The sequence below is a fragment of the Acomys russatus genome, chromosome 8 (assembly GCF_903995435.1).
Source record: "Acomys russatus chromosome 8, mAcoRus1.1, whole genome shotgun sequence".
Lineage (NCBI taxonomy): Eukaryota > Metazoa > Chordata > Mammalia > Rodentia > Muridae > Acomys > Acomys russatus.
Genome location: NC_067144.1, coordinates 27,734,658 through 27,760,389, shown reverse-complemented (window position 1 = coordinate 27,760,389; position 25,732 = coordinate 27,734,658). Strand labels below are relative to the sequence as shown.

The 25,732-nt window shown below is 43.8% G+C and overlaps 1 protein-coding gene across 1 annotated transcript in view; it reads right to left on the bottom strand.

The window, feature by feature from the left end:
- Positions 1-1,313: 1,313 nt before the first annotated feature.
- Usf3 (upstream transcription factor family member 3) overlaps positions 1,314-25,732 on the bottom strand; it is a 47,406-nt gene continuing 22,987 nt past the window's right edge. The window contains exons 4-7 of the mRNA XM_051149974.1: positions 25,559-25,587; positions 21,788-21,870; positions 10,811-10,907; positions 1,314-8,626 (exon numbers count right to left, since the gene is read on the bottom strand). Of these exons, the coding sequence (XP_051005931.1) occupies positions 2,214-8,626; positions 10,811-10,907; positions 21,788-21,870; positions 25,559-25,587 (6,622 nt within the window). The 3' untranslated portion in view covers positions 1,314-2,213. The remainder of the gene's footprint in view (positions 8,627-10,810; positions 10,908-21,787; positions 21,871-25,558; positions 25,588-25,732) is intronic.

Genomic DNA, 25,732 nt, shown 5'->3' with positions numbered 1-25,732 from the left:
GCAGTCAGTGGTAGTGCCTCCCACCAGGTCTCTGGAAATTTCCTTAGTATACAAAGAAAGCAAACCAAAATAAAAGCCTAAAAACTGAAACCTCTGCTGGTCCTTGGGCTTGCTTCCACCGAGCCAACGGGCCCGTCTCTGTGCACCTCTCTCTCTCTCCTTCAGTTCTTTGTTTTGTTTTGTTGGTTGGTTGGTTTTTGAGACAGGGTTTCTCTGTAGCCTTGGCTGTCCTGGACTCACTCTGTATCTCCATTCAGATCTTAAGAGAATGTATCAACAATTGAAAGCTATGAATTTAAATGGTTAAAAAAAAAATTCAGCACATACAATTATTTCTTAGTTTTAAGTACTCAAGATTCAATATATGCTTTTAAGTTCATTACTAATTTGGTGGGGTTAAAAAACATCCACAGCAGAACCCTTTTCCTCCTCTTGAGTTGACTCATCCAGCCTGGACATGAATGAAGGTTTGTGTCTAGTCTTATTGAAACTTATTATCTGTGTTCAGCTGATACCCCTGAGAGGCCTGATTTTTTTTTTTTTTTTTAATTAAGGGAAATGGAGGAGGAATGAATCTGGGGGTGAGGGGTGGGGTGGGGGGGGAAACTATAGATGGGATGTAATATATGAGGGAAGAATTAAAAACTAAAACTAAAAAATATATATCATGTTTTCCTATGCTTTAGAGCAGAGGTTCTCAACCTTTGGGGGCATCAAATGACTCACTGAGGTCGCCTAAGACCATCAGAAAACACAGATATTTACATTATAATTCATAACAGTAGCAAAATTACAGTTAGAAAGTAGCAATGAAACTAATGTTATAGTTACGGGTGATCAGAACATGACGGACTGTATGTATTACAGGGTGGCAGGGTTGGGAAGGTTGAGAACCACTGCTTTAGAGCAAGCCTCAGTTTCCCAATTGCAGACAGAAGTTTTACTGTCTTTTCCAATTTGTTCATTTTTAATTGTGACAAGATTATATCTATTTATCATGTACAACATGATAACTAAATATATATGATATACATCTTCAATACTAAGGACCAGTCTATACTTTAAAACCCACTTCCACATGCACTCTCACTCATGAACTCACAGATATACATAGAGAATGTATTTTTGTGAAGCACCATTTCATCCCAACAAGAAAAATAATGAATTCATTTTCCTATGACAATTGTTATGAAGGATATAATGCAATTTACAATGCCATATTTAATATAAATAACCAGCAAATGAAAATACTGAGACAACTTAAAACTCTATTCAGAAGTATCTGAAAGGCTCAAATGTTTCTTCTAAACATTTACTGAGCACTTCTAATATTTAAGTGATTGTAAATTACGTTATTTCAAGACCAAATAAATAGAATGAAGAGAGAATAGTAAATCAACTCACCTGATGAAACACTGGTCACTAACTGACCCTAGGAAAAGCCACAATACAGCTGCTGTTATTCTTTGGCCTAATGCAAACCCAAGTACTAAGTGGACACATTGCTGTTTTGTATTTTTAAGGCTCATTGTCTAAGGAAGACTTTTGTTTTACAGGATCTTGGCACATTAAAGGATAATGTGGCTCCCTACTTTAAACAACAAGACATGAAATTTAGGTAGTTTATTAAAAATTATAATTAAGTCTTTGTATCAAAGCTCAGAATGAAGGATGATCAAAAGCTTCATGTATTTTCTATCTGGTTGACATTTTTACTGATGGGAATTTAACTCATTATCAATTATCACTTGCCACGGTTCAGAACTGTTAGATGTTGACATCAGCCAGTAACTAGTCATGTCATGTTTTTTCAAGTTGCTTTTACTTTTGGATTTGCAACTTAACCATCTTATCTATTTTACCTCTTAATCAACAACTGAGCTAAATATCACAGCTCCTTCCTAGCATGTGCCAAGATCTCTTCAACTTCTGGTTGATTAGTACTCAGGGAATAAAATATTACAAATCACACTTGGAAAAGTAAATTATTTAGAAGATTAAAGAAGGAACATCACTCAGAAACAAAAGATGATTGTTTTAACAAGCCCAGCATATGCACCCTCTCTGACATGCTTCATTATAGTCAGAAGCTAACTGAAACACGGTTACCCAATATAAAGACACATATCCACACAAGCTCCCTCAATGCATGTGTGTACACACAAGAATAGTTGTCATTTCAACCCAAACCTTTACAATTGGTTTCTCTGGGTTTAAACAGCTGAGCTGCAATCGTGACCTAAGATATGGCTTATGTTGTGAGCAGGCCTGTTTGAAGACTGCTTGGAAGAGTCAGAAGCAGAGGAGTTTGCTATGGTGAGCAGAGGTGACATTGCTGAGCCATCAGGAAGAGCCGTTGCTATTTCCGGAAATAATGATGTCATATTAAAATTGGATAGGTGAGAGTTGGCCATGTGCATTGGCGGCATCTCGGGGAGAAGAGGAAAGCTTGGCTGAGCAAAGCCAACGGGTCTGGGAGGAGATAAAATCGATCCAAATCGGTTATTTAAACTTCCACTGTTCACTTTCTCTGTGCTAGGATTAGAAAACATCTGATTAGAAAAATAAGGGATGGAAATGTCATTGGACAGAGTAGGGTGAGCAGGAGAGTACGGCGGGTAGAAGGAGGGGAGAGTGTTCTGGGGATCTACTGGGATGAGTGCTGGAGTTCGTGTGGCACTCGGCTGGGTAGCCTGTGGAATGAAGGAAGTATTAGCATTTATGGGTGGGTTCATGCCACCCTCAGGAATAAAAGGAAAACCAAAATTTTGTGACAGCGTATGCTGGTCGGGACCTGAATTATCATTAGGTACTTGTGGACTGTCAGGCATGAAGCGGACAATACTGGCTCTCTTGTCTGCAGTGGGCTGCTGCCGTCCGAGGATCATACTGCCGCCAGCTGAGAGAGGAAGATGGGGAAGACTTGGATCGAAGACGTTACTGTGCCTTTGATTTCCAGAACGATTCCTTTCAGGTTGTCGGATTTTGGAGCCACTGCTGTCCTGCAAGGGATGTCTTGATCTCTGGGCAACTGAAGAGTTACCCTGGCGAACAGGAGGCCCTTGGTCCGCGTTCCCATGAGACACAGGTGGGTGTGGCAGAGTTGGCCTCGCAACCCCATGCATGTTGGATGTGACAGGAGGGTTCATGTGGCCTTTGGTCCCATGGCTATCAGTAATCCTCATGGGGTTGGACTTCTGTACAGAAACATTGGGGCTTGTGTTTCGACCTTGAATATCCCCTGAGGAAGAGGAACTTGAAAAGGGGATATTCAAAGTACTGTTCCTGGGGTTAATTGCACCTAAAGACATGTCACAACTCTCCCTGTTCTGACTTTCACTCTCTCTTCTAATATGAACACTTTCTCGAGTTGGGGGACAATTATATTCAATTGTTGAAGATGGACCACATTGTGTATTCCTTGGATGCTCTGAGAGTGACCTTTGACTCCCAATGACCTGATCACCAAGGTGAGGAGCAAGCAAACTCTGCATGAAACTCTGATGACATGTGTTGTCACTGTCCCTTGGTGGAACGGCATTTCCTGTTGGGATGCTCTGAACTGGTGGATAAGATAGCCTCTTTTGCCGGTCGATTGGTGGTGGGCCGGTATTCTGACTAATCCGAAAAGCCTGGGACTGCATACTTCTCAGTGATGGCACAGAGTTACCTATTTCATTATTTCTTGAAGATTGTACTTCAAAATTACTCTGCGGCTGTTGGCTGGCTCCCCCTGGTTTGAATGTCTGACAATCAGAAAGGCGGATATCTGAGGCAACGGTATGGTCCATGCGACCCTGCATGTTATGAAGTGCCAAGCTCTTATTTCTAGGAACATCAAGATAGCTTCTCATTTCAAGCTGATCTGAGACCCTGGAGCCCTGAATGGACATGCCCATTCTCTGTTCCGAAGTAGAAGACGGCTTTCCAATGAGGGCCTCAGCAGAGTAACTGGACACACGGTTCCTCTCTGGCCTGTGTGGAGCGCAGGACATGTCCGAAGACCTAGTCACAATACTTGGTTGGGACACCATCTGCTGCTCCAAGCCTCTTGATGGTAAAACTCTCTGCATTGGATTATGCCCAGATACATGGTCAGAAGAAACTGCTGAGCCTTGCTGTCTGCTTCCAACATCCTGCTGCTGCTGCAGGATATCTTGATGGAGATGGCTCTGGGGATGGCTGTGGTGGCCCCGGCCAGCTGAAGGGTTATCACAGCTCTTCTCCGGCTGGGAACTTGCAAAGTGTTGCTGAAGCTGTTGTTGCATCTGTTGATGGTGAGGATGTGGCTGGCTACTCTTGGGTCTCGACTGGTCAGTCCCATGGTGCTTTGGTTGTAAGGACAGCTGAGAGGCAGGAGTGCCCTGAACGAGATTCCTCTTCTTCTGCATCTGGACTTCCTGCTGTAGAGTTCTCTGCTGGTGCACAATATGGGGCTGGGAGTGGACAGCACTGTCTGCGTGTGGCACGTGATGCTGCAGCTGATACAGGTGATGCCTCTCTCTTAACTGCCCTGCTTGCTGCTGCTGTTTGATATACAGGTGGTTGGTGTGAAGGTGAGACACTCCTTGGGCCGGCACATGCTGCTGCAGGGCCTGCAGATGTTGACTTGCCTGGGTTTGCTGCTGCTGCTCAGCAACGGAAGCCTGAGAACTGCACTGAACGTCTGTCTGCCTCAGTGTAGGAGGCACAAAGTTGTTCCCAGGTGGGAATAACCGTGTAAGGCCATCTCCATGTGCTGCGTTGCTGACAGGCGCAACTGAGTTTGAGGAGTTGGGGGGGATTTGGCTGGCCATCATTTGAGTTTGATCAGAAATGCTGTCTGGAGTCCGGCTCATCAGGGGCATACTTTCCAGTCTGAGGGAGGCTGGCTGACAATGCTTCTGGCGTTTGGCTGAAGACAGTAAAAGATCATCTTGTACAGTGCGCTTTGCAGAGTCTTTACGGCTTTCGTGACCAGGCTTTGAAAGGGGCTCTTGAATCTGTGGATTTGGCATGGCACTAGTCATGCTATTCAGCTGCTCCTGGGAGTATTCTGTCATCAGAGGTGGCACAGGAGGCTGGCTGCCATAAGAACTGGATGGAACAGTCATGTTAACGGTCACAGGAATAGATGTTTGCTCCGAGGTCTGCGATAGACCTGTACAGCTGACCAGAGGACAGCTGACACTGTTCTGATGGGTGAGATTATTCACACTTAAACTGGTGAGACCTGGTGGCTGAGAGGCTGACACCTGTAAGGAGGCATTCGGTGTTTTAATTCCCAGAGAACAGCTTGACTTTTCGAGAGGCCTATCAACTGTTACTTCTACTGAATCCTGAGAGGTAAACTCATTCAGTGCTGCATCTGCCTGTCCTGTGCAACTCTCCTTGTGGATCTGAGGCTTAAAAGGCTGATCTCCCTCTAAAGAGTTTTCGGAGGGCTTTGAAGTAACCTCCCTCATGTCAGTCTGCGTGCCAACCCTTCCCTTCTCAATGTTTTCCTGGTCCAAAATAGCTCTTGCTGCAAGGGCCACGATATCAGCTTGCTCTGCGAAGGAACAACTGTCACACGTGTTAGCGGTTGTACTTCTGGTCACATCTTCTCGAGCTGTTTCGGGAAGCATGGATGCAACCGAAAAACTACGACTACTGCCAGAGCTGGTTGACATGGGAGAGTCAGCCTGCCTATTGGTGAGCAGAGAACCATTAATAACCTCCTGATCAGGGAGGCAGGAATGAGGCTGTGGAGGATCTTTGTCCTCATTCATCAGCAACAGTTCCTGCTTGGGATGAGAATCAACATTAGAATCACCTATCTTAGAATTTTCTGGAGAAAAGTCAGAATGATCCATCTGGACTGAAAGGGATGATTTCTGAAGGTCTTTTTCTTTAGTAAGGTCAGACAGCAACATAGTTAGACCTTGCCCCTTTAAAGGCCCTGCTGTTTGCATGGTGTCCAATGAATCCTGCTCAACTGGGCAAGGGTCTGCCACAATTTCTACCTCGGAAATACAGTCGGTGCTTGAAGTGCTTGTAGTGGATGGCATACCAGAAACCTGAGAAACCAAAATCTGGGACTCGAGAGGAGACGGAATCAACACGTTGGTTGAAGGACAGGATTTTATAGCACTGGACAATGCTACAGTAGTTGGTGGTGTACCCTGAGAAGTCTCTTGCAAAATGGGAGTAGAATCTTTGGGTTTTGCTGGGGCCACTGCAAACTGTTCATTTGTTTCAGATTCTTGGGAGGATGAGCTACAGGCTTCTGCCAACTTAGACTTGGATATAGACTCAGGGATTACTGATACAGAATTTAGAATGTCCAAAGAACGTGAAGCAGAACTACTAACACTCTTTGCCTGGGACACAGCAACAGATGGTAGGCCAGCAGGGAGGCTGTCCAGCAACCCATCACTGTCTGTTCTGGGGCTGTCTAACTTGCCCACATCTCTGACTGAATTCAGGGGACATGCTGGCTTATTAGCTGCTAAGTGTTTCTTGGCACCTGGCTTCTTGTTCAGTCTTTTTGATTTCAGGGTAGGGGGCAGAGAAGTGACAGTGTGTGTGGAGGAAGCTGTTGCAAGACTGCAGGTACTGGATGGTGTGGCTAAATTATCTGTCGTGACGGTGGGCGGTACGGTTGTCGCTAGTGAAACACAGTTAGCTGGGCTGGTTTGACTGTTTGCAGAAGTCTGAGGATTAGCAGGCTGGCTAATAGACAACTGTACACAGCTTTGCCCAGCCATCTGTGATATGCTTTGATTGAGGCTGGCCAAAGCCCCAAATGTGTTCAGGGCAACATTGGTGTTTGGATCTTCGCTGGTGGTGGGTTGAATAATTTGCATAGGGGTTTGATTTGTAGTTCCTGATGAAGACATCACAGGCTGCAAAGCAAAGAGCTGTCCGTTTAAAGAAATGGTTTGAGGCTGTTGTTGGTTTGACATGGTAACAGAAAATGTTTGTGTTGAGCTGGGCGTGGCTAGAGATGAAGGTCTTGGTAATATGTGGACAAGATGCTTTCCTCCAAAAGTCTGTGGGACGGGCACATTTTGCACGGAATTATGAGAGCCTATTATAGCACTGGCTCCGTTGACAGGAAGTCGAACAGAACCAGGATGGGGAGCAGAAAGGAGTGGCAGTGGGTTCTGATTAGCTGCCTGAATGATGACAATCTGCTGACCTACCGTTTGGTTGGGAACCTCTGCCCTCATCATCGCCGAGCACGGGGTTGTGCTGGGTGGCTGAAGGATAATAACATTTTGGTTAGCTGGAGCTGCGGTGACAGCTGACCCAACTGGCTGAGCCATCTGAATCACTTGCATTGCTGAGTTCAAGGGAAGGCTATTTTTTGGAGGCTGAGATTTAACCTGTGGCTGGGCAATCAGTGGCTGCACAGGTAAGGGTGGACACGAAGGCAAAGTCACCACTACTTGCTCAACTGGCTGCCCATCTGCTGGAAGGGAACTATTTAAGATCATGCCTGTAGCCATATGCTTGTGTTTGCCTGGGGTAGGGCTGGTACCAGACTCATTCAATACTGGAGTCACAGCAGAAGACGGTGTCTGGCTTAAAGGCTGAATTGTGTTTCCGGCCAGGTGCAATGTAGTCCATGTTGTCTGTGTGTTTCCAGCTGAAGAAATCCGGGTAAGGCTGCTGATGTTTTTCAAATCTGAAGCACTAACAGTTGAAGAAGGCAGAGAACAAGAAAGAGTCCAAGCACTGTCCAAAGGAGTTGCAGAAAGACTGCTCACGGGGAGGGCGGTCTTCGCCATTGCAGCAGGAACTGGTGCCACTGCTGTCATATTTGTTGGGTCTGCTGTCTTGCCAATGCTCACTGGAGAAGAATCACCAGTAGATGCGGGAGGCTGGGAGCACACTGTGGTGGTAGCTGACATGGGGGTGTTCTGAGAATCTCCACTGAAGCCCTGCTCACTTTGGCTGGACTTGGTTTCTAGATGCGCCTCAGTGGCAGCTGCTGAGCTGCTAGAGGAGGTACTCGTGACCCCTGCGCCTGTTCCTGTGGATGATGTGGGGCTCTCCTGGCCAGGGTTATTTTCTGAAGCATTTTGATCATTTAGGCATGTGTTCAAGGAATGATGTTGGGAGGGGTCAAGGCCAACTGCAACGGTGATCAGTGAGCCACTAGTGGCACCAAGCACACTTGACTGGCTTTCGGAAGTAGAAAGTTCGAGAATATTTTGAGCAGAAATGGCAGTGGGAAGACAAAGAGGAACGGGCTGGTTGGCAGCTAGTGCAGACACTGCAGTCTGATGCCACAGCTTGTTTTCGGAAGGGTAAACTCCAGAGACAGACACGGGAGTCACCAGCTTGCAGGCCCTCTGCACTGGTACCACATTGGCCGTCTGCTTTTGCAAACTGTGAGCAACATTAAAGGTAATTCCCTGGACAGCTGTCCCCTGGCTATTTCCCCCAGGCTGGCTCCCATTGGAATAAACAATGATGTTCTTTTGGACCTGGTCACTTGGAATAACAACAGACACCTTTGAGTTTTTCAGATTTCCTTTCCAGTGGATTGTGGGGTCATCATATAAGCATATGTCATTTGCTTTCAATAATTCAATATATCGGCCATTTTCTTTTTGAATTTCTTCCAGTTGTTTCCGTAGCTTTTTAATTTCTTCAGCTAAAATATTAGAAATAAAGATGTAAAAATACTGGTGAATGTCAGAAGTTCTAACAACTTAAGTAAAACTGTATGTGCTAAGTCATGACTTCCGATTCTGTCCTTCATATACCTCTTTATGTGCTCTCAGCTACTATAAGGTTTTTCTTCTTAGAGTGACACCTTGAGCTTCTTTTATATTCCTTTTAAACTCTATACCCTTAAAGGCCAACCACTGAAAATCTCCTACGCTATATAAGTCTTAACATTCCCAATCCAAAACTTTCCAGTAGCATAGCTAGCAGATGAAGAAGTGGAAGATGACAGACTGATTCTTGGTATGTGCTTTTGATAAGCTAAAAGCCTCTTTGGGGCTCAGGTTTAGGGCTACCACGAACTGACAGGTCTCGTAAACTGTATGGTACAGAAGGCTAAGGTGTAGCCCTCAGAGTCAGCTCTTAACTAGGCCTCAGAACAAATCTATCAGTTTGTGGGGTATCTCTGGAAGCCGCTGGACACGGTAGCCTAGGGTGGCCAGGATGTATCACATAGATATCTTCATAGCTACCCACAGAGGTCACTTGTGCTACTGTCAAGGTTGACTGCATAAATCTTAATTCTGCTAATGTCCCATCTGATTGACAAAGCCAGGTTAAAACCATGCCAGACTCTACCATCCCTTTTGGCAAAGTGTGTGTGTGTGTGTGTGTGTGTGTGTGTGTGTGTAACCTTGTAAGATTATTATCTGGCTGGAAGCTTTCTGATAAAGAACAAGAGCATACCATTGTCTCCTCATTAGCAGGCTATTAAAATGGGGCTGTTAATCTCCTGGACAGGAGTATGTTCTGAAGGGAAGGTTGTCTCTTCTATAGACATTAGTATAAAGCTGCCTCCAATACAGATCAGAGCAGCGGTCTCTCTGACCACGTCCGCCTTCAGCCTTTGAGTGTGTTCTATGGGAATGGTTTCTTTGGCCACTGTTGGTCCTCAAGAAGGTGCTGTCCTCTACTCTGCATTAAATGAAATAAATGATCTTCTACCAAAAGAACAACAACGAAAAATACCAGGATCAGGGAGCGGATAGCAAATATGCACAAAAAGAACCGAGAAACAGTGGCCACAACACATGACAAAGGAGCCGTTGAAGCTGCTTCAGGCTCTGCCCCAGCCCTGCCGGCTGCTAGGCCCTTCCCGAGTCCCATGAGCCAGGCAGGTTTTCTTTAGGGGCCTTTTCTCTAAGGTAACATGACTGTTTGGCTTAGCTTATGTTCTGAGCCACAGTAACTTTCACTGGAGACCTCTATGGATCTTCCTAGCCTCAAAGCACCGTGTAGGTGCTTCATAGTGTTCCCAGACACCGAGCTATCTAAGCATCTGCTGGAATCTCCCAAGAGGGTGGTCTGCGTCATCAGAGGAGAGCTGACTTAGGAAAGCAGCTTTTTAACTTTGTGTAAGGATGAATCTGAGTGCTGCCCTCCTGGACATATTCCAGCACCATTATTGCCATCACAAGCAGCACAGGACAGTGCTGTCCAACCTTAGTAAAGCATTGCCTTTTAAGGTGGTCTACTAGGTTGTCACAGCAAACTCTGTTCTTTTCAGAGCCATAATAAAGGGCCACTCAACTGGCCTTCCACTCTGAACTTTATAGTGGCCTGGAGTGTTTCCTTCAGCCTCTCTCCAATGCTGGTGGAAAAATCAGAACCCACAGCACAAAAAGTTACACCTAAAAATTGAGTATTGTTAAATGATCTGGCAGTTCAATACCTACTTTATATTAATGCAAATAATTATGAAATTAATACTTTGGTCTTCTGAGTCAATGTACTGTTAAAACGTGGCCCAGACCTACCCACTGAGCTTGGATATAAGTTACGCCGAGCAGAGCTCCTCTAGGAGTCATCTTCTGAAAGTTTCCTAAATGTAAGATCCAAGTAGAGCGCAGGCGGTTGAGCACCATTACTTCAATGACTTAGGCAAACATGAAATACACAAGTAATCAAAACGGAAAGTATGTGTTTGTACAAAATTAAAATTAAGCACAGAGGAGGAAGAGGAGTTCAGCCACAATGAACTGCAATGCTATTCTCTTGGGCTACTTGAAGGCAGTCCATTCTAATTTGAGGATTGGGAAGTGCACGTCACTGCAGCACAAACACCTAAACATAGGCAACCAGGAAAAAGCAGCACTCTGCAAGGCTCTACCTTGTTCACTGTTCCCTCCGTTAAGCAGGAGTTCGTCATTTTGCCGCTTCAATTCTGTTATGTACTTAAAGGCTTGGTCCAGGATCATGTTCTTGCTCTACAAAAGAAAATTAACGATTTAAACATTTCATCAGTTGGGCGTGGTGGTGCACTCCTTTAATCCCAGCACTCTGGAGGCAGGGCTGGTGGATCACTGTGAGTTCCAGGCCAGCCTGGTCTACAAAGCAAGTCCAGGACAGCTAAGGCTACACAGAGAAACCCAGTCTCGGAAAAGGAAAAAACAAAAACAAAGACAAAAAACCAAAAAACCAAACCAAACCAGAAAAACATTTCATTAAAAGGTAAGACCTGGAAGAAGACACATAAAATGTTGTATATATTGCATGTGATATGTAATTTTTTAAAAATTTAAATTAGGGCCAGGTGTGGTGGCGCATGCCTTTAATCCCAGCACTCAGGAGGCAGAGGCAGGCGAATTGCTGTGAGTTTGAGGCCAGCCTGGTCTACAAAGTGAGTCCGGGACAGCCAAGGCTACACAGAGAAACTCTGTCTTGAAAAAAAAAATTCAAGCTCGGTACAAAGTTCGAAGGCTTCTAATGTTCATTTTATATTTACTGTGTCAGGCTCTGTTCTAGGATGTAGGGACAAAGGCACTCCCTGCTGCCCCCAACACACACACACACAAACACACACACACAAACACACACACACAAACACACACACACAAACACAAACACACACACACAAACACACACACACACACAAACACAAACACACACACACAAACACACACACACACAAACACACACACACACACACAAACACACACACACACAAACACACACACACACAAACACACACACAAACACACACACACACAAACACACACACAAACACACACACACACACAAACACACACACACACACAAACACACACACACACACACACACACGATAAGCTCGGCTCACTTGGTCAAGTGTTTGCTGTATAAGCATGAACACCTGACTTCAATTCGCATAGGTCACGCACTTGAAACTCCAGCTCTGGGGAGGCGGAGCCAGTCAGTCTGCCCCAATAGGTGAGCCAGTGAGTGAGCCTGGCTCAGGAAGTAAGGTGGACGGTGTGGGTATGGTTGCCCACGCCTTTAATCCTAACACTCAGAAGGCAGCAACAGACAGCTTTTCTTAGTTCAAAGCTAGCTTGTCTATATAGAAGTCTAGGATAACCAATCTAAAAAGTAAAAAGAAAGTAAGGTGGAAGGCAAGTATGCCGGGAGGAACAGTATGGGATGTATGCTCTGGCCTTCACGTGTGTATGTACCCACAAGTACACCCACATACACGTGTGCCTGCACATACAATACAAATAAAGCCATAACGCTTGGTTCCTGAAGAATATCTCTCTCTCTCTCTCTCTCTCTCTCTCTCTCTCTCTCACACACACACACACACACACACACACACACACACACACAAAAGCTGAATGAAATGGGTTTTCACCACCAAATGAAAACAAACCACACACACACACAAAATTAGGTGAAAAGACTTTATATGATTCACAGGTAGCAGTACAAAGCATAATTGAAGAGGATAATGAAGGGGCTTGGTGACGGCAGTATGTGGACTGAAGGTGAGTAGCCCTCTGCCAAATTTACATGTACAACTTCTGCTCTGTAATGTGATGGTACCTGAGGTTGAAGTCTGAGAGGACTCTACTCTTATGAAGGACTAACACGCTCACAAGAAGAAAGAGATAGAGAGAGTTCAGCAGTTAAGAACACTTACTGCTCTTGCAGATTAGCACCCTTATATGAAGAGACATGCTGGGGAGATGGCGTAGCAGATGATGTTGCTCTTGCAGAGGACCTGGGTTTGGTTCTTAGCACCCAAATGGGGGCTCACAAGCACCTGTAACTCCAGTACCATTGGCTCCAACAGCCTTGCTGGGCTCTGCAGTGCCCTGCACTTACACAGTACACATAAACTCACGCATACACATAAATAATAATCTTTTTTAAAAAGAGAAAAAGTGTGGCAATCTTTCTCTGTGTACCATGTGAGGAGAGTTAGGACTAGGATATTTCTATTTATTTTTTAAAGATTGTATCATTTTTAATTAAGTTTGTGTTTTCATGTGAGCTTATGCACATGAGTGGCCAAGGAGGCCAGTTACAGGCGCTGGTGAGATGGTTGACAGGGGTGCCAGTAACCACACTTAGGCCCTCTGCAAGAGCAGTTCCTACTTTAACTGTTGAGCCATGTCTACAGGCCAAGTATTGGAAACTTTTGGACTTCTCAGCCTCCACAAGTGCTAGGTTAAGTAAGCCACTGGATCCATGACACTTTGTTACTGTAACCTGTACTCAGACACTCTGCTACATTGTTTCTGAAAAGGGAGCTTTGGGAGGGCTCTGTGAGGTGACACCCAGGCACACCTGGGAGCTATCTGGAGGAAGAAGGAGCAGGGCACCGGCACAGAAAGCAAACACGCTTAGGAAGGGCTGACCGGGGTGTGTGGGAAGACAGGACCAGTGGACGAGGCATGCTGAAAAGATTAGCTGGAGAAGAGCCCACAGCGGGCCTTCAGGCCAAAATGCTAGACTTCAGTATTAGTCTCTACTGATAACCATAACCTCAAATTATCCTAAATAATTGGCTGAGTTTTTGTGCCATGTTCTTCTTATATTCCTCTTTCTTTCTTTCTTTTTTTTTTTTTTTTTGTTTTTCAAGACAGGGTTTCTCTGTGTAACCTTGGCTATCCTGGACTCACTTTGTGGACCAGGCTGGCCTCAAACTTACAGAGATCTGCCTGCCTCCATCTCCCGAGTACTAGGATTAAAGGCGTGGGCCACCACAACCCGGCTTATATTCCATTTTTAAACATTTTAAAAAGGTTGCATTTTACATGAAAGCACTTCCCTATTCTTAAACATTTTGAAGACTTACTTTATATTTCTAATTATGTGTATATGAGTGCATTTGTGTGGTAGAAAGTGCGATGTGCAGGTCCCTACAGAGTTCAGAAGAGGACACTGGATCTCTTGGAGCTAGAGTCACAGATGGTTGTAAGCCACCTGACCTGGGTACTAGGAACAGAACTTGGGTCCTCTCCGAGAGCAGAATGTCATCTCTCCAATGCGATGGTCTTAATATAGTTTAAGACTGAAAACATACTACGGGGACTGGAGGACGGGTCAGTCAGTAAAGTACTTGCCATGAAGGCATGAGGACCTGAGCTCAGATTGCCAGCACGGGGCATGGCAGACCATGTTTGTAATCTTAGCACATAGCATTGGGGAGACAGAGACAAGCAGATCTCTGGAGCACACTGGTCAGCCAGTTTAGCTGAATTGAATCACTGAACTCCAGGTTCAGTGGGAGAGCAACTCTCAAAGAAATAAGGTGAAAAGCAATCAAGAAAGACAGCTAATCCTGACCTCTGGTCTCTACATGCATGTGCAAACATGTACACACACACAAACACACCATATATACACACACATCACATTAATGTTGAAACGTAACATTCTTCTATGCTCTTGCTCTCCAGACCCTGTCCTAGACACAGTCATTATGAAGTTGCATGCATATCCTTCCAGAAATAATCTATACCAATATATTCTTTAAAAGCCCAGACAGAACCTGGCACAGTTGTGCACGCCTGTAATCCCAATGCTTGGAGAGGCAGAGGCAGGCGGATCCTTGTGAGTTCAAGGCCAGCCTGGTCTACTAGGCTAATCCAGGACAGCCAAGGCTACACAGAGAAACCTTGTCTTGGAAAACAAAGAAGCAAACAAACCAAACTAAACAAAAACAGACAGAGCTGCTGGGGAGGTGGCTCAGTGAGTAAGGTGCTTTCTGCAGAAGCATGAGTGTAGAAGAATTTTAATCCAGCCACATGGCTACTCCGGCTGGAATATAGACACAAAATTTAATCTCAGCAGACAGAGGCAAGCAGATCTCTGCGTTCAAGGCCAGCCTGGTATAAAGCAAGTTTCAGGTAAAGAAATGCTTAGGTCCAAGTGTGGTGGTACACGCCTTTAACCCCAGCTCTCAGGAGACAGGCATGCAGATCTCTGAGTGCTATTCAGGCAGTTTGGTTGAGTCAGTGAGCTGAGAGGCAGTGCAGTAAAACTGAGTTCAGTGCAGGTCAACAGAGGTAGTTGAAACAGAGAGCAGCACAGAGAGACAGAGAGGAGGCAGTTTTAATAGGAGAGTTTTACAGAGACAGGCTGAAGAGAGAACAAGCTAACAGAGAGAAAATGAGAGGAGCCAGAAGATCAGAACAGATTGCTAGTTAATATGAGGCCAAGCAGAACAATTCAGTCAGAGGCTGAGAAGCCAGTTTGAATCAGTCAGCTTGGATACGAGCTTGAGCTAGAACAGTTGAGTTGAGCCAGCCAGCCAGCCAGAGTTCAGAAAGAGAAAGGGTGAGCTTATTCAGCAGTAAATCTTAGAGACTGAAAACATTCCAAGCCTAGGTTAGATTGTACAGAGGTTAGAAGCTTCTAGAACTAGGCCTAGGTTAGCAGACAGAGGCAGTAAGCGTCAGAGACAATTAAACCAGGTGAATAAAAGTTATTTTTATACATGAGGACCTGAATTTGAACCCCCAAGTCCACAGTGTGTCCCTGTAAGCCCAGTGCTGATGTGGAGAGCATAGACTACAAGAGTGCTGGGGCTTGCTGGTTGCTAGCCTAGCCCAAACCAAAACCAAGCCTACAAAACCAAACAAAAAGCAAAACTCCTGTGAGCTCCAGGTTCAGTGAGGTATCTTGTCTCAAAGCAATAAAGTAGAGCACAATAGTGGACAACCAAGGACCTTATCAGGCCTTGGCACCTGCATATATGTGCACATCTACACCCTCACCTACACTACCTTCACACACACACACAGAGAGAGAGAGAGAGAGAGAGAGAGAGAGAGAGAGAGAGAGAGAGAGAGAGAGAGAGAAAGAGAGAGAGACAGACAGACAGACAGACAGACAGACAGACACACCCATCTTTGGCTAAAGATGTGTCTTATAAGGCACTTTCACATCACATTTGGGGGGTGGCTGCCTGACTCTTTTTAATGACTGTATTTCTTTTACTCACCAGTTTATTACCAGGAAGCATTTAAGCTATCTACTGGTCACTTCTGGTTTCTTTCTTTTGACTACTAAGGCTGTATTTGTGAATGACTAACTTCCACTCCAATGTGCGTAGTATTTCTTGTTTGTTTGTTTGTTTTCCCCCAAGACAGGGTTTCTCTGTGTAGCCTTGGCTCTACTGGATTCGCTTTGTAGACCAGGCTGGCCTTGAATTCACAGAGATCCATCTGTCTCTGCCTCCCCGAGCAATGTGCATGGTGCTAATGTTTCCAGTCCTATCTTGCTCTCTCATGTAACCATTACTATGACAAAGTGCTTTGATTCAATAAGCTTCAGTTCTGAGTTCCTTTGACTGAGTTTTTACAGAGAACCAATATACACACCTAGGAGACTAGAAAACATTTTGTTTACTTAGAAAAAAGAAAACCAGGGACTGGGGGTGTAGCTTGAGAGCAGGCAGGGCACATATCACCAGTGCAGACAATCTGGGAAGTGCTCTGCTCTGGGACCAGATACTGACTGACCTCCTCTGCACATTCTAGTCATGGAAGAGTTGAAATGGTTATGGTTTCCTCTCTTTAAGAACAAACAAGAACGGGGAACGAAAGACAAGCATAGGTAGGAGGGTAAGATTTTACTAGGCCGCTTCCAACATATACTGAGTGGCCCCTGTACCTCAAGATGGGGGAAAAAGAGACTTGATAACCTATGAGCATATACAGAGGGAGGTAATCCCCCTCAGGAACAGTCATAGGGGAGGGGGATAATGGGAAAATGGGAGGGAGGGAAGAATGGGAGGATACAAGAGATGGGATAAACATTGAGATGTAACAAGAATAAATTAATTAAAACAAAAAAAAAAAGAAATGTGGACAAAACAAAACAAAAAACAACAACAACAACAAAAAACAAAACAAAACAAAACAAAAAAAAAACAAAAACAAAAAAAAAGAAAGAAAGAAAAGAAAAACAAAGTACAGCACAATTAGCCCTTTTTCTTTTCTTGAATTTGGGAACCTCCTGCCTCAGGCTCCTAGAAGCAGGGACAGTCTATTTTTAACAAAACAAAACAAACAAAAAACTCACCCAAATCCCACCCCCACCCACATACACACTTGTAGGAGTTGAATCACCCAGTAGGGATAGAACAAAATGGAAGTGTCAAGGAAGACAACGCTGAGGAGCAAACAGATCCAGCCTTAATAGCCCACAAGCATCAGCCCGGAGAAGCACTGCTGTCATGCCCCTGGAGGACGGTGAGGCACAAGGGTCCACCGAGGGCTCCATGAGAGGCTTCCTGGGACACCAAGCACCTCCGACATCCATAGCCTGAGCCAATGGATGACTTCTCTGCCTGCTCAGAGCAAGATTATTTTCTCTGAAATTTGAACTAGAGAATTTCGACCTCAAGGACAGTTGGAGCACAACTAAGATGAGGCTCCTAAGTTAAGCAGGGAAACTCTGCGGTACAGCTCCAGACTCTCTAGCCCTGTGCCTAAAGCAGCCCCAGAACTCTGGCCGGTCACGCTCTCCTACTCCCAGGGAAGAGACTGATGGGTGCTTTACTGAGAAAAGTGAAACAAAACGGAGGCAAACACAAGCATATTTGACTAACTTTTTTTTATATATACATTTATATTATTACACATATATATGATAAACATGACACAATCAGGAATTATATAAATGTTATATTAATAGTGTTCTAATTCTAACTATTTGTATTTGGCAGCCTTGAAAAAAACATCTTTCCTATCATGGTGCGTCTAAAATTCTGAATGTAAATCAATTATCTAACATGTCTCGTCATTATCAACATTTTTTACAAGCAGATAATTCTTTTATTAATAAATTCTCTCCCCCCCTCCAAACTTTCTCCCCAAAATAAGTATCTCAACCTCTTATGTGAAGAAGGGTGTGTGGTTGGGGGTATATGTGGATATTTTGTGCCAGTTCTTCTTGAAAGCCAGTGTCCTAATGTTAAGAACAGGTCTCTAATATCCCCAGGCTGAAATCTAGGATGTTTGACCAGGTAAGACCTGGAGTTGTGTTTGCCCCTCAGGTCAGACAGTCCTTCAAGGCTTCACTAGGGGAAGGGGGGGATGCCTTCCGCAATCACTTTGTGAACCAGTTCGAGGCTCCTTCCCTGGGCTTGACCAAGGAAGGCTCCCTGAAGGCTGGGCCTCGTGCCTGGGAATGACTCATCGCCTCATCCCACTCCCTGCGATTGGAGGAGTTTGGTTCAGGGTTGTATCTGGAAAGTCAGGCTCATAATGAAAGGACTATGAGCAGGCACAAGCTTGGGTGTTGATCAGTGCCACACCTGAACAGCCCTGTCCACCAGTCTCTTCCATAGGGTAAACTTTTCTCTTGCAGCACTGCCTCCAGACCAGGAAGCCTGAAAACAGGGCTAGCACCAGGGCTAGACTCAGAGTGCGGAGTGAGGTTGTCCAGAACAGGACTAGGCACAGAGTGCAGAGAGTGCAAGAGAAGATGCAGATTTGTTTCTACTTGGCAAACTAGGAAACTGAGGCTCAGAGAGTTGGGGGACTGTCTCTGTACCCAGCAGGTAGCAGGAGCTGCTGCCTCAGTCCCAGTCTGACTTGAATGTCCCCATGACCCTATGTTACTGAGAAGGTGGAGGTGCCACTCCCCAGAGGAAGCAGTCCAGTGACATCTTTAAGACACCCCACATACCCACACAATCCCCACATTGCTTACATTAGGCCTACAAATCTCTGGTCATTTTTGCAAGGTGATGCTGGGGCAAGTGTGTGAATTGTGGATAGGGAAGTAATGGCCCTCAGCTTTGAGCTGCAATCCTGGTGGCACCCCCAACCCCACGCCGGGTCAGTAAGGGATGGGGATTGCACTGAACCACACACTACTATAGGGCCCTTCAGCAGCTCTCCCTGACCTGTCCCCAAAGTAAAGACATGGAAAATCTGATTGGCTTTTGGATGCCTCATTCTCAAGTGTGAAGCAAACAAACAAAAATTCATATGTCACTAAGCACGTAAATAAAAAGGTTTAACATTATTGTTTAGACAAAATACCCAAGTGAAAAGGGAAAAAAGAGAAGGGGGGTAACAGTCCCCCCAAAAATTGAAGAAAATTTCCAGGGAAAGCTCATAAATACTGAGTGGTAAAAATCCATGAGATAAGCATATGACATTGAGATGGAATAACAAACAAAAACTCTTTTAACAAGAATAGCTAGGAGCTGGGCATGGTGGTACACACCTGTGATCCCAGCACTCAGGGAGGCAGAGGCAGTGGAACTCTATGAGTTTAAAGCCAGCCTGGTCTACAAGTCGAGTACAAGACAGCCAAGGCTACACAGAGAAACCCTGTCTTGAAAAGAAAAAAAGTAACAGGGCTGGAAGAGACAAACTGGTTAAGATTAAAAACAGAGGACAGAAGGTTCTTGAAGTCTCAGAGGGGGGAAAAGGGCAAAATAGAAGCTGTGCGGTAATCTGACTACCTAGAAAACTACATTAAGATTACATTGAACATGTGCAAAGAATTAAAAGTAAGAACCCACGATTGAAGAGAGGGCTCCATGGATAGGAGTTCCTGCTGTGTAAGCACACAAAGACCCGAGTTGAAATACCCAGCACCCACGGAAGAAGCCAGGCATGGCCATCCCTGCAGATCATACCAGGGTGGTGGAGGTGAAAACAGGCATATCATGGGAGTTAGATGGCCCTCTAGAAGTGATTTAGGTGGACAGTGTGTCAACCAATCAAAGATCCCACATGGGCAGCACAAACTGGACCTACTGAGTTGTTATTTGAAAAAAAAAAAATGGGGGAGTGGGGCATGATTTGGGAGGAGGTGGGAGAGTTGGGAAAGTGTTGTGGGTAAGTATGATCAAAATATTGTGTGATGAGATGGCTCAGTGGTTAAGAGCACTGACTGCTCTTGCAGAGGTCCTGAGTTCAATTCCCAGCAACCACATGGTGGCTCACAACCATCTATAATGTGATCGGATGCATACTATATACATAATAAATAAAATAAAGTAAAAAACAACAAAACTTCTATTCTTTAAAAATATATATATATATATATTGTGTGATGAATGAAATTCCCAAAGAATTAATAAAAATACTATATTTTTAAAAGATGAAGAGTGATAAAGGAAGACATCTAATATCCACCTCTGGCCTTCACATCAGGTATAGACAACACACACACACACACACACAAGTCTAGAAATTTAAAAAGTACCAGCACTCAGGAGGCAGTGGCAGACGGATCTCTGTGAGACTGAGGCCAGCCTGGTCTACAAAGCGAGTCCAGGACAGCCAAGGCTACACAGAGAAACCCTGTCTTGAAAAAAAAAAAAGTATACAGAAAACTAAGAAATGAGAAACTAAGTATCAAAAGAAACAGTTGGGAGTGGCTGTCTGTGAAAATTGTGTTAGGCTAGGAAGAAGGAAGAATATTGACATTTATTGTTTTAATTCTATTTACTATGTACACATATTTATTTTATACAGATTAATTAAAATTAGTTTAAAAGTTACTAGAAGGGGCTGGAGAGATTGCTCAGTGGGCTCTTCCAAAGGACCCGGGTTCAATTCCCAGCACCCACATGGCAGCTCACAACTGTCTGTAACTCCAAGATCTGACACCCTCACACCAACACACATAAATTAAAATTAAATAAATAAAAAATTTTAAAAAATAAATAAATAAAAGTTACTATAAGTTCTTATATGCCACTGCAAAAGAATACTATATAACTATTAAAGAGAGGTGATTGTGTAAGAACTTTATCCACACCAAGAGTTCAGTATGCACAACAAAGGAAAGTGATAAATCCATGTTCCAATACAGAACTGACACATGCTGATAAAGCAATGTCTGGACATTTTATCAGCGGTCAGAACCCGAAAGTGAGATATCAAATTTCTCTTGGTTTTTTAAATGATTCCATATTACTTGAATCATTTGTTTTATGTTCAATGATCTTGTTTTATTCTCATTAAAGAAACCAAAAATTACCTTCCTTGGGGAAAAGTATCATGTGTTAAGCTGAGATTTACAAACAATAACCCTGAGTTACCAGGCCAAGAGGAGGCCAGATGTGGGGACACACACTTGTAAGCCCAGGAGTAAGGATGGGGAGGCAGGAGAACAGTGAGTCCTGGGATGCATAGCATTTCCCTGACTGAAAATAGGAATGGAACACGTGTAGGGAACATGAGGAATAAGTTAAAAACCATTAATGACCAGAAAACAATGCTAGGAAATGTAGTAGCTCTTATGAATATAAGCATGGGGCAACCTTAGCAATTCATTAGAAAGAAAGGCACAACAGTCTAGCAATCCCATAGTACATTTGACCATGTAGAAAAGTGTACTAGAGTATTAGAAAAATTAAAGTAAACCTGGCATGGTGGTGAACTCCTGTAATCCCAGCACCTGGGAGGAAGAGCAGGCAGATCCATGTGAGTTTGAGGCCAGCCTGGTCTACAAAGTAAGTCCAATACAGCCAAGGATACACAGAGAAACCCTGACTAAAAAAACAAAAACAAAAACAAAAACAAAAACAAAAACAAAAAATCAAAAAAATAATATATTCAGAAAAATGAAACAAACGAAAAATGATGTTGTTAATTTCAACACTGCCCCCCATAAATAACAGGAAATGAAAATAATCACCATAAAAACTAAAATAATTGAGAGCACTGTCTGCTAACAAGCAGCAAAAAATAGTGGATGCCCACATGTTTCAAAGCAGTGGGACAAGGGGAGTGGGGGTGGGGGGCACAGGACACAGGACTGTTTCAGAGCTGGGGTGGGGACACCTACCTGTTTCAGAGCAGGAGATCAGAGCGGGAGTGGGGGGTGGGGAGGGGAAGACGCCTACCTGTTTCAGAGCAGGAGAGCATGGAATCAGTTCTCCTATTCTGTTTATCCCAGCATTGATTTTCTTCTTTCTGTGTCTCTCCACTAGAAAGAGGAAAAACACATTATTAGCCCTTATACTACTTGGCCAAAGTGTTCAATTTCCCTGGACAAAGGAATTGTCAGTAAAGAATCACATGTGAAGAGGTGGGGTCTATAGGTCAGGGGCAGAGCACCTGCCACGGGACATGGGAAAAGAAATCGAACCCTAAACTAATAATCATTATTCACCAAAAATAAGTAACTAAGGTTATACATACAAGTTTTAAGAATGCAATATTTTAAGTCAAATATTATAAAAATAAATGTACCGCTTCTATAAGAATTGTGAAAAAAATAATAAATAATAATACATTAAAATGGTAAAAAGAGGCTGGAAAGATGGCTTAGTAGTTTAGAGCACTGGCTGCTCTTCCAGAGGACCAGGGTTTGATTCCCAGCACCCACATAGCATCTCACAACCTGTCACTTCAGTTCAAGGGGATCCATGACCTCTGCTAGCCTCCAAGGGCACTACGCACATAGCTGTTCCACAAACACACATGCAGGTAAAATATACATACATATTAAGAAAACGATAAAAAAGAACTGTTAACAATGTGTTATTATTAGGCCATCTTTCCATTATAAGTCAAATAACTAGTAGAAATTTTAAATTCATTTTTACATTTATTTGTGTATGTATCGTGTGTGTGTGTGCTGCACACACATGGAGGAGAGATGATGACTTGTAAAGTCATTTCTCTCTTTCCATCATGTCTGTTCCAGTTAGCAAACTCAGACTGCCCTGCTCAGTGGCAAGCAACTTCACCTGCTGAGGCATCGCAGCAGCCCAACAACCAACTTTAAAGCTGCCTCTTTTTTAGCAAATGAGACCTTTCTTTAAAATTTAAGAACCTGCCAGGTGTGATGGCGCGTGCCTGTAATCCCAGCACTCTGAGAGGCAGATGTGAGTTAAAGGCCACCCTTGTCTAGAGTCCAGGAGGGCCAAGGCTACATAGAGAAACCCTGTCTCAAAAAAGCAATAAATAAGTAAATAAATTTTAAGCACCTTAAAATGTCTACTGTAAGATGACTAGGCCTTTATGGAATAGAAGCAGCTGTTGGTTAGATCTTAAAATAGATAAGAAAAGGCACTGGCTTGGTTTTGTCTATAGTTTCGGAGATATCCACTCTAGCCATGTAGGATCTTTTCTATCTTAGAAACAAGGAGTACCAGCTCCTTTAACAATCAACTTAGCACAGCCTAAGATCACGTAGGAAGAGAGGATTTTAATGAGGAATTGCTAGATCAGGTTGCCCGGTGGTCATATCTGTGGAAGACTATCTTAAGTCCACCATGGGTGACTCCATTCCCTATGCAGAGATCCTGAATGGTATAAGAAAGGAGGAAGGTCGCTGAAAACAAGCAAGAATGTATTTATTGTTTCTTTGCTTTTGACTATTAATGTGACGTGACTAGCTGCTTGAGTCTCTGCTTTATGTTTCCCTCAGTGATGAATATCAACTTGGAATTATAAGCCATTTGATACTCCTGTATGTTGCTTTTGATCAAGATATTTTATCATGGCAACAGAAATGAATGTAGTTGCCCTATGGCAATTGACAACTTGTTAATTAACTGCCAAAATGTTCCAGACTGACATGCTAAACCTCTAAAATAAGTAAGAATACAAAAGAGTTCATTTAAATAATTTCTATAAGATGCTAAAAGTAAAAACATGCCTCTTGGGCTGGAGAGATGGCTGAGCGATTAGGAGCATTTATTGCTCTCCCAGAGAACCTGATTCAGTTCCTAGCACCCACATTAGGTGGCTCACAACCACCTGTAACTCCAGCTCCTAGGGGATCTAAACTTCATACATACTTGTATGTCTGTACATACAGCACCTGCATATACCAACACACATAATTAAAAATAATTCAAATTTAACACACACATATAATAATAAATTACTCTGGTCTATTTTTAAAAGTCTTCCTGTCTAGCAATTGATTGCTAGGCTGTAGAAGACTGTTCTAGAAAAAGATCACATCCAAAGACCTTCTAGGTCTGTGTTACCTGGCTGGATACAAACACACCTTTAATACACGAGACAAAGGCAAACTGATCTGAGTTCAAGGCCAGCCTGGTATAGAGCAAGTATCAGGTAAAGAAAAGCTTAGGTCCAGGCTACATGGTGATACATGCCTTTAATCCCAAGCAAAGGTAAAGTTAGTTTGTAGAAGGACACGCTGATGTTTGAAAGTGATGTCTAATTGAGTGGCAGTAAAGGCGACAAATCAGAGAAGATTTGACAGAATAGGATACGTTCAACTTTCATGAGAAGAGAGAGGAAAGGGAAGCTATTTAAGAGGCAGCTTTACAGAGAGGAAGCAGTTTTACCAAGACAGTAATAGAGAGATGGGTTGCAGAGAACTCAGGTGAAGACAGAAGATGACAGAAGACTATAGAAGACCGCTGGCGTTAGTAGAGGCCAAACAGAGGCATTCCAGGGCCAAGAGAGAAGCCAGATAGAGTGAGTCAGCTGGGAGAAGAGTTTGAGCCAGAACAGCTGAGCTGAGCCAGCCAGCCCAGTGCTCAGGAAGAAAAAGCAAGGGTGAGCTTATTAAGCAGTAAGTTTCAGAGGCTGAAAACATTCTAGGCATGGGTTAGATTGTATGGAGGCTAGAAGCTTCCAGGACTAGGCCTAGGTTAGCAGGAGGCAGAAAGCCTCCAAGACAACAACTGAGCCAGGAGAATAAACATTACTTTTACACTAGGCTTTAAGTAAGGCTTAGTTTACTAATTTTCTGACAATTGTACTCATTGTTATCTGAGTGAATTGCAAAGGTGACACACTCACACTCGTTCCACCAGTGTTCAATGTCTCTTTCTGGATAAATTCTCCCCAGAGATCCTCTCCTATATATAGCTATAGCTACAGATGTGAAATAATAGAAGTAACAATTTTTATTCTGACTGCAGAATACAGTCTCCGATTCAAAATTAAGTGTTGTACAATATGCCAAAGTGAAAATGGACACACAATTAACATTGTGTACTTCCCTGGCTTTGGCCTGTACTTCTAACATTAGAGATATATTTATTTATACATATTTTGATGATGGAAAGCTGTACAATTTAAGATTGTCCACATGCACTAGGCATAGTGGCACAGTGCCAGCACTCAGGAGGCAGAGGCCAGTGGCTCTCTGTGAATTCCAGGCCAGTCAGAGCTACACAGAGAGACTTTGTCTCAGAAGGAAGACTGCCACATGCAAACAGTCCACTGATCACCTCCCTTCCTCAGGGAGCTTCCCTCTAGAAAGTGTGCAGATTCCCAATGGCCTGAGTGAACCCCCTGCCAACACTAGCCCCCAAATTATTCTAATTTCATAACAAATCCAACATTAACAAATCAGATGTTGTACAGTCAGCTACACAAGGCTCTGGGAATATTTTGTCAATAAAAACAATAAATTTGCCGGGCATGATGACACATGCCTTTAATCCCAGCACTTGGGAGGCAGAGGCAGGCAGATCACTGTGAGTTCGGGGCCAGTCCAGTCTACAGAGCAAATCTGGGACAGCCAAGGCTACACAGAGAGACCCTGTCTCCAAGTGCCCCCCAAAAGCCCCAATAAATTTGCCCTTTCTAAGACATAACAATAATTCCATATTTACAACATACAAACTTATAATCAATCATGGTACAGTTGACTTCACCAGGGTTCGAGTTGCTGCACATACCTGCATTGTGTGTCTCCCGGTTCTTCTTTCTGAAATAGAAAGTGCACAGGCAGGTAACAGGAAGATAACAAAAAAGCATTTACTTTCATAACCATAAGAATAAATTTTATGAAACTGCATTTATTGCATCAATAAGGAATCATCTGAAGAAAAAATATTCAGTGGATGTTATGG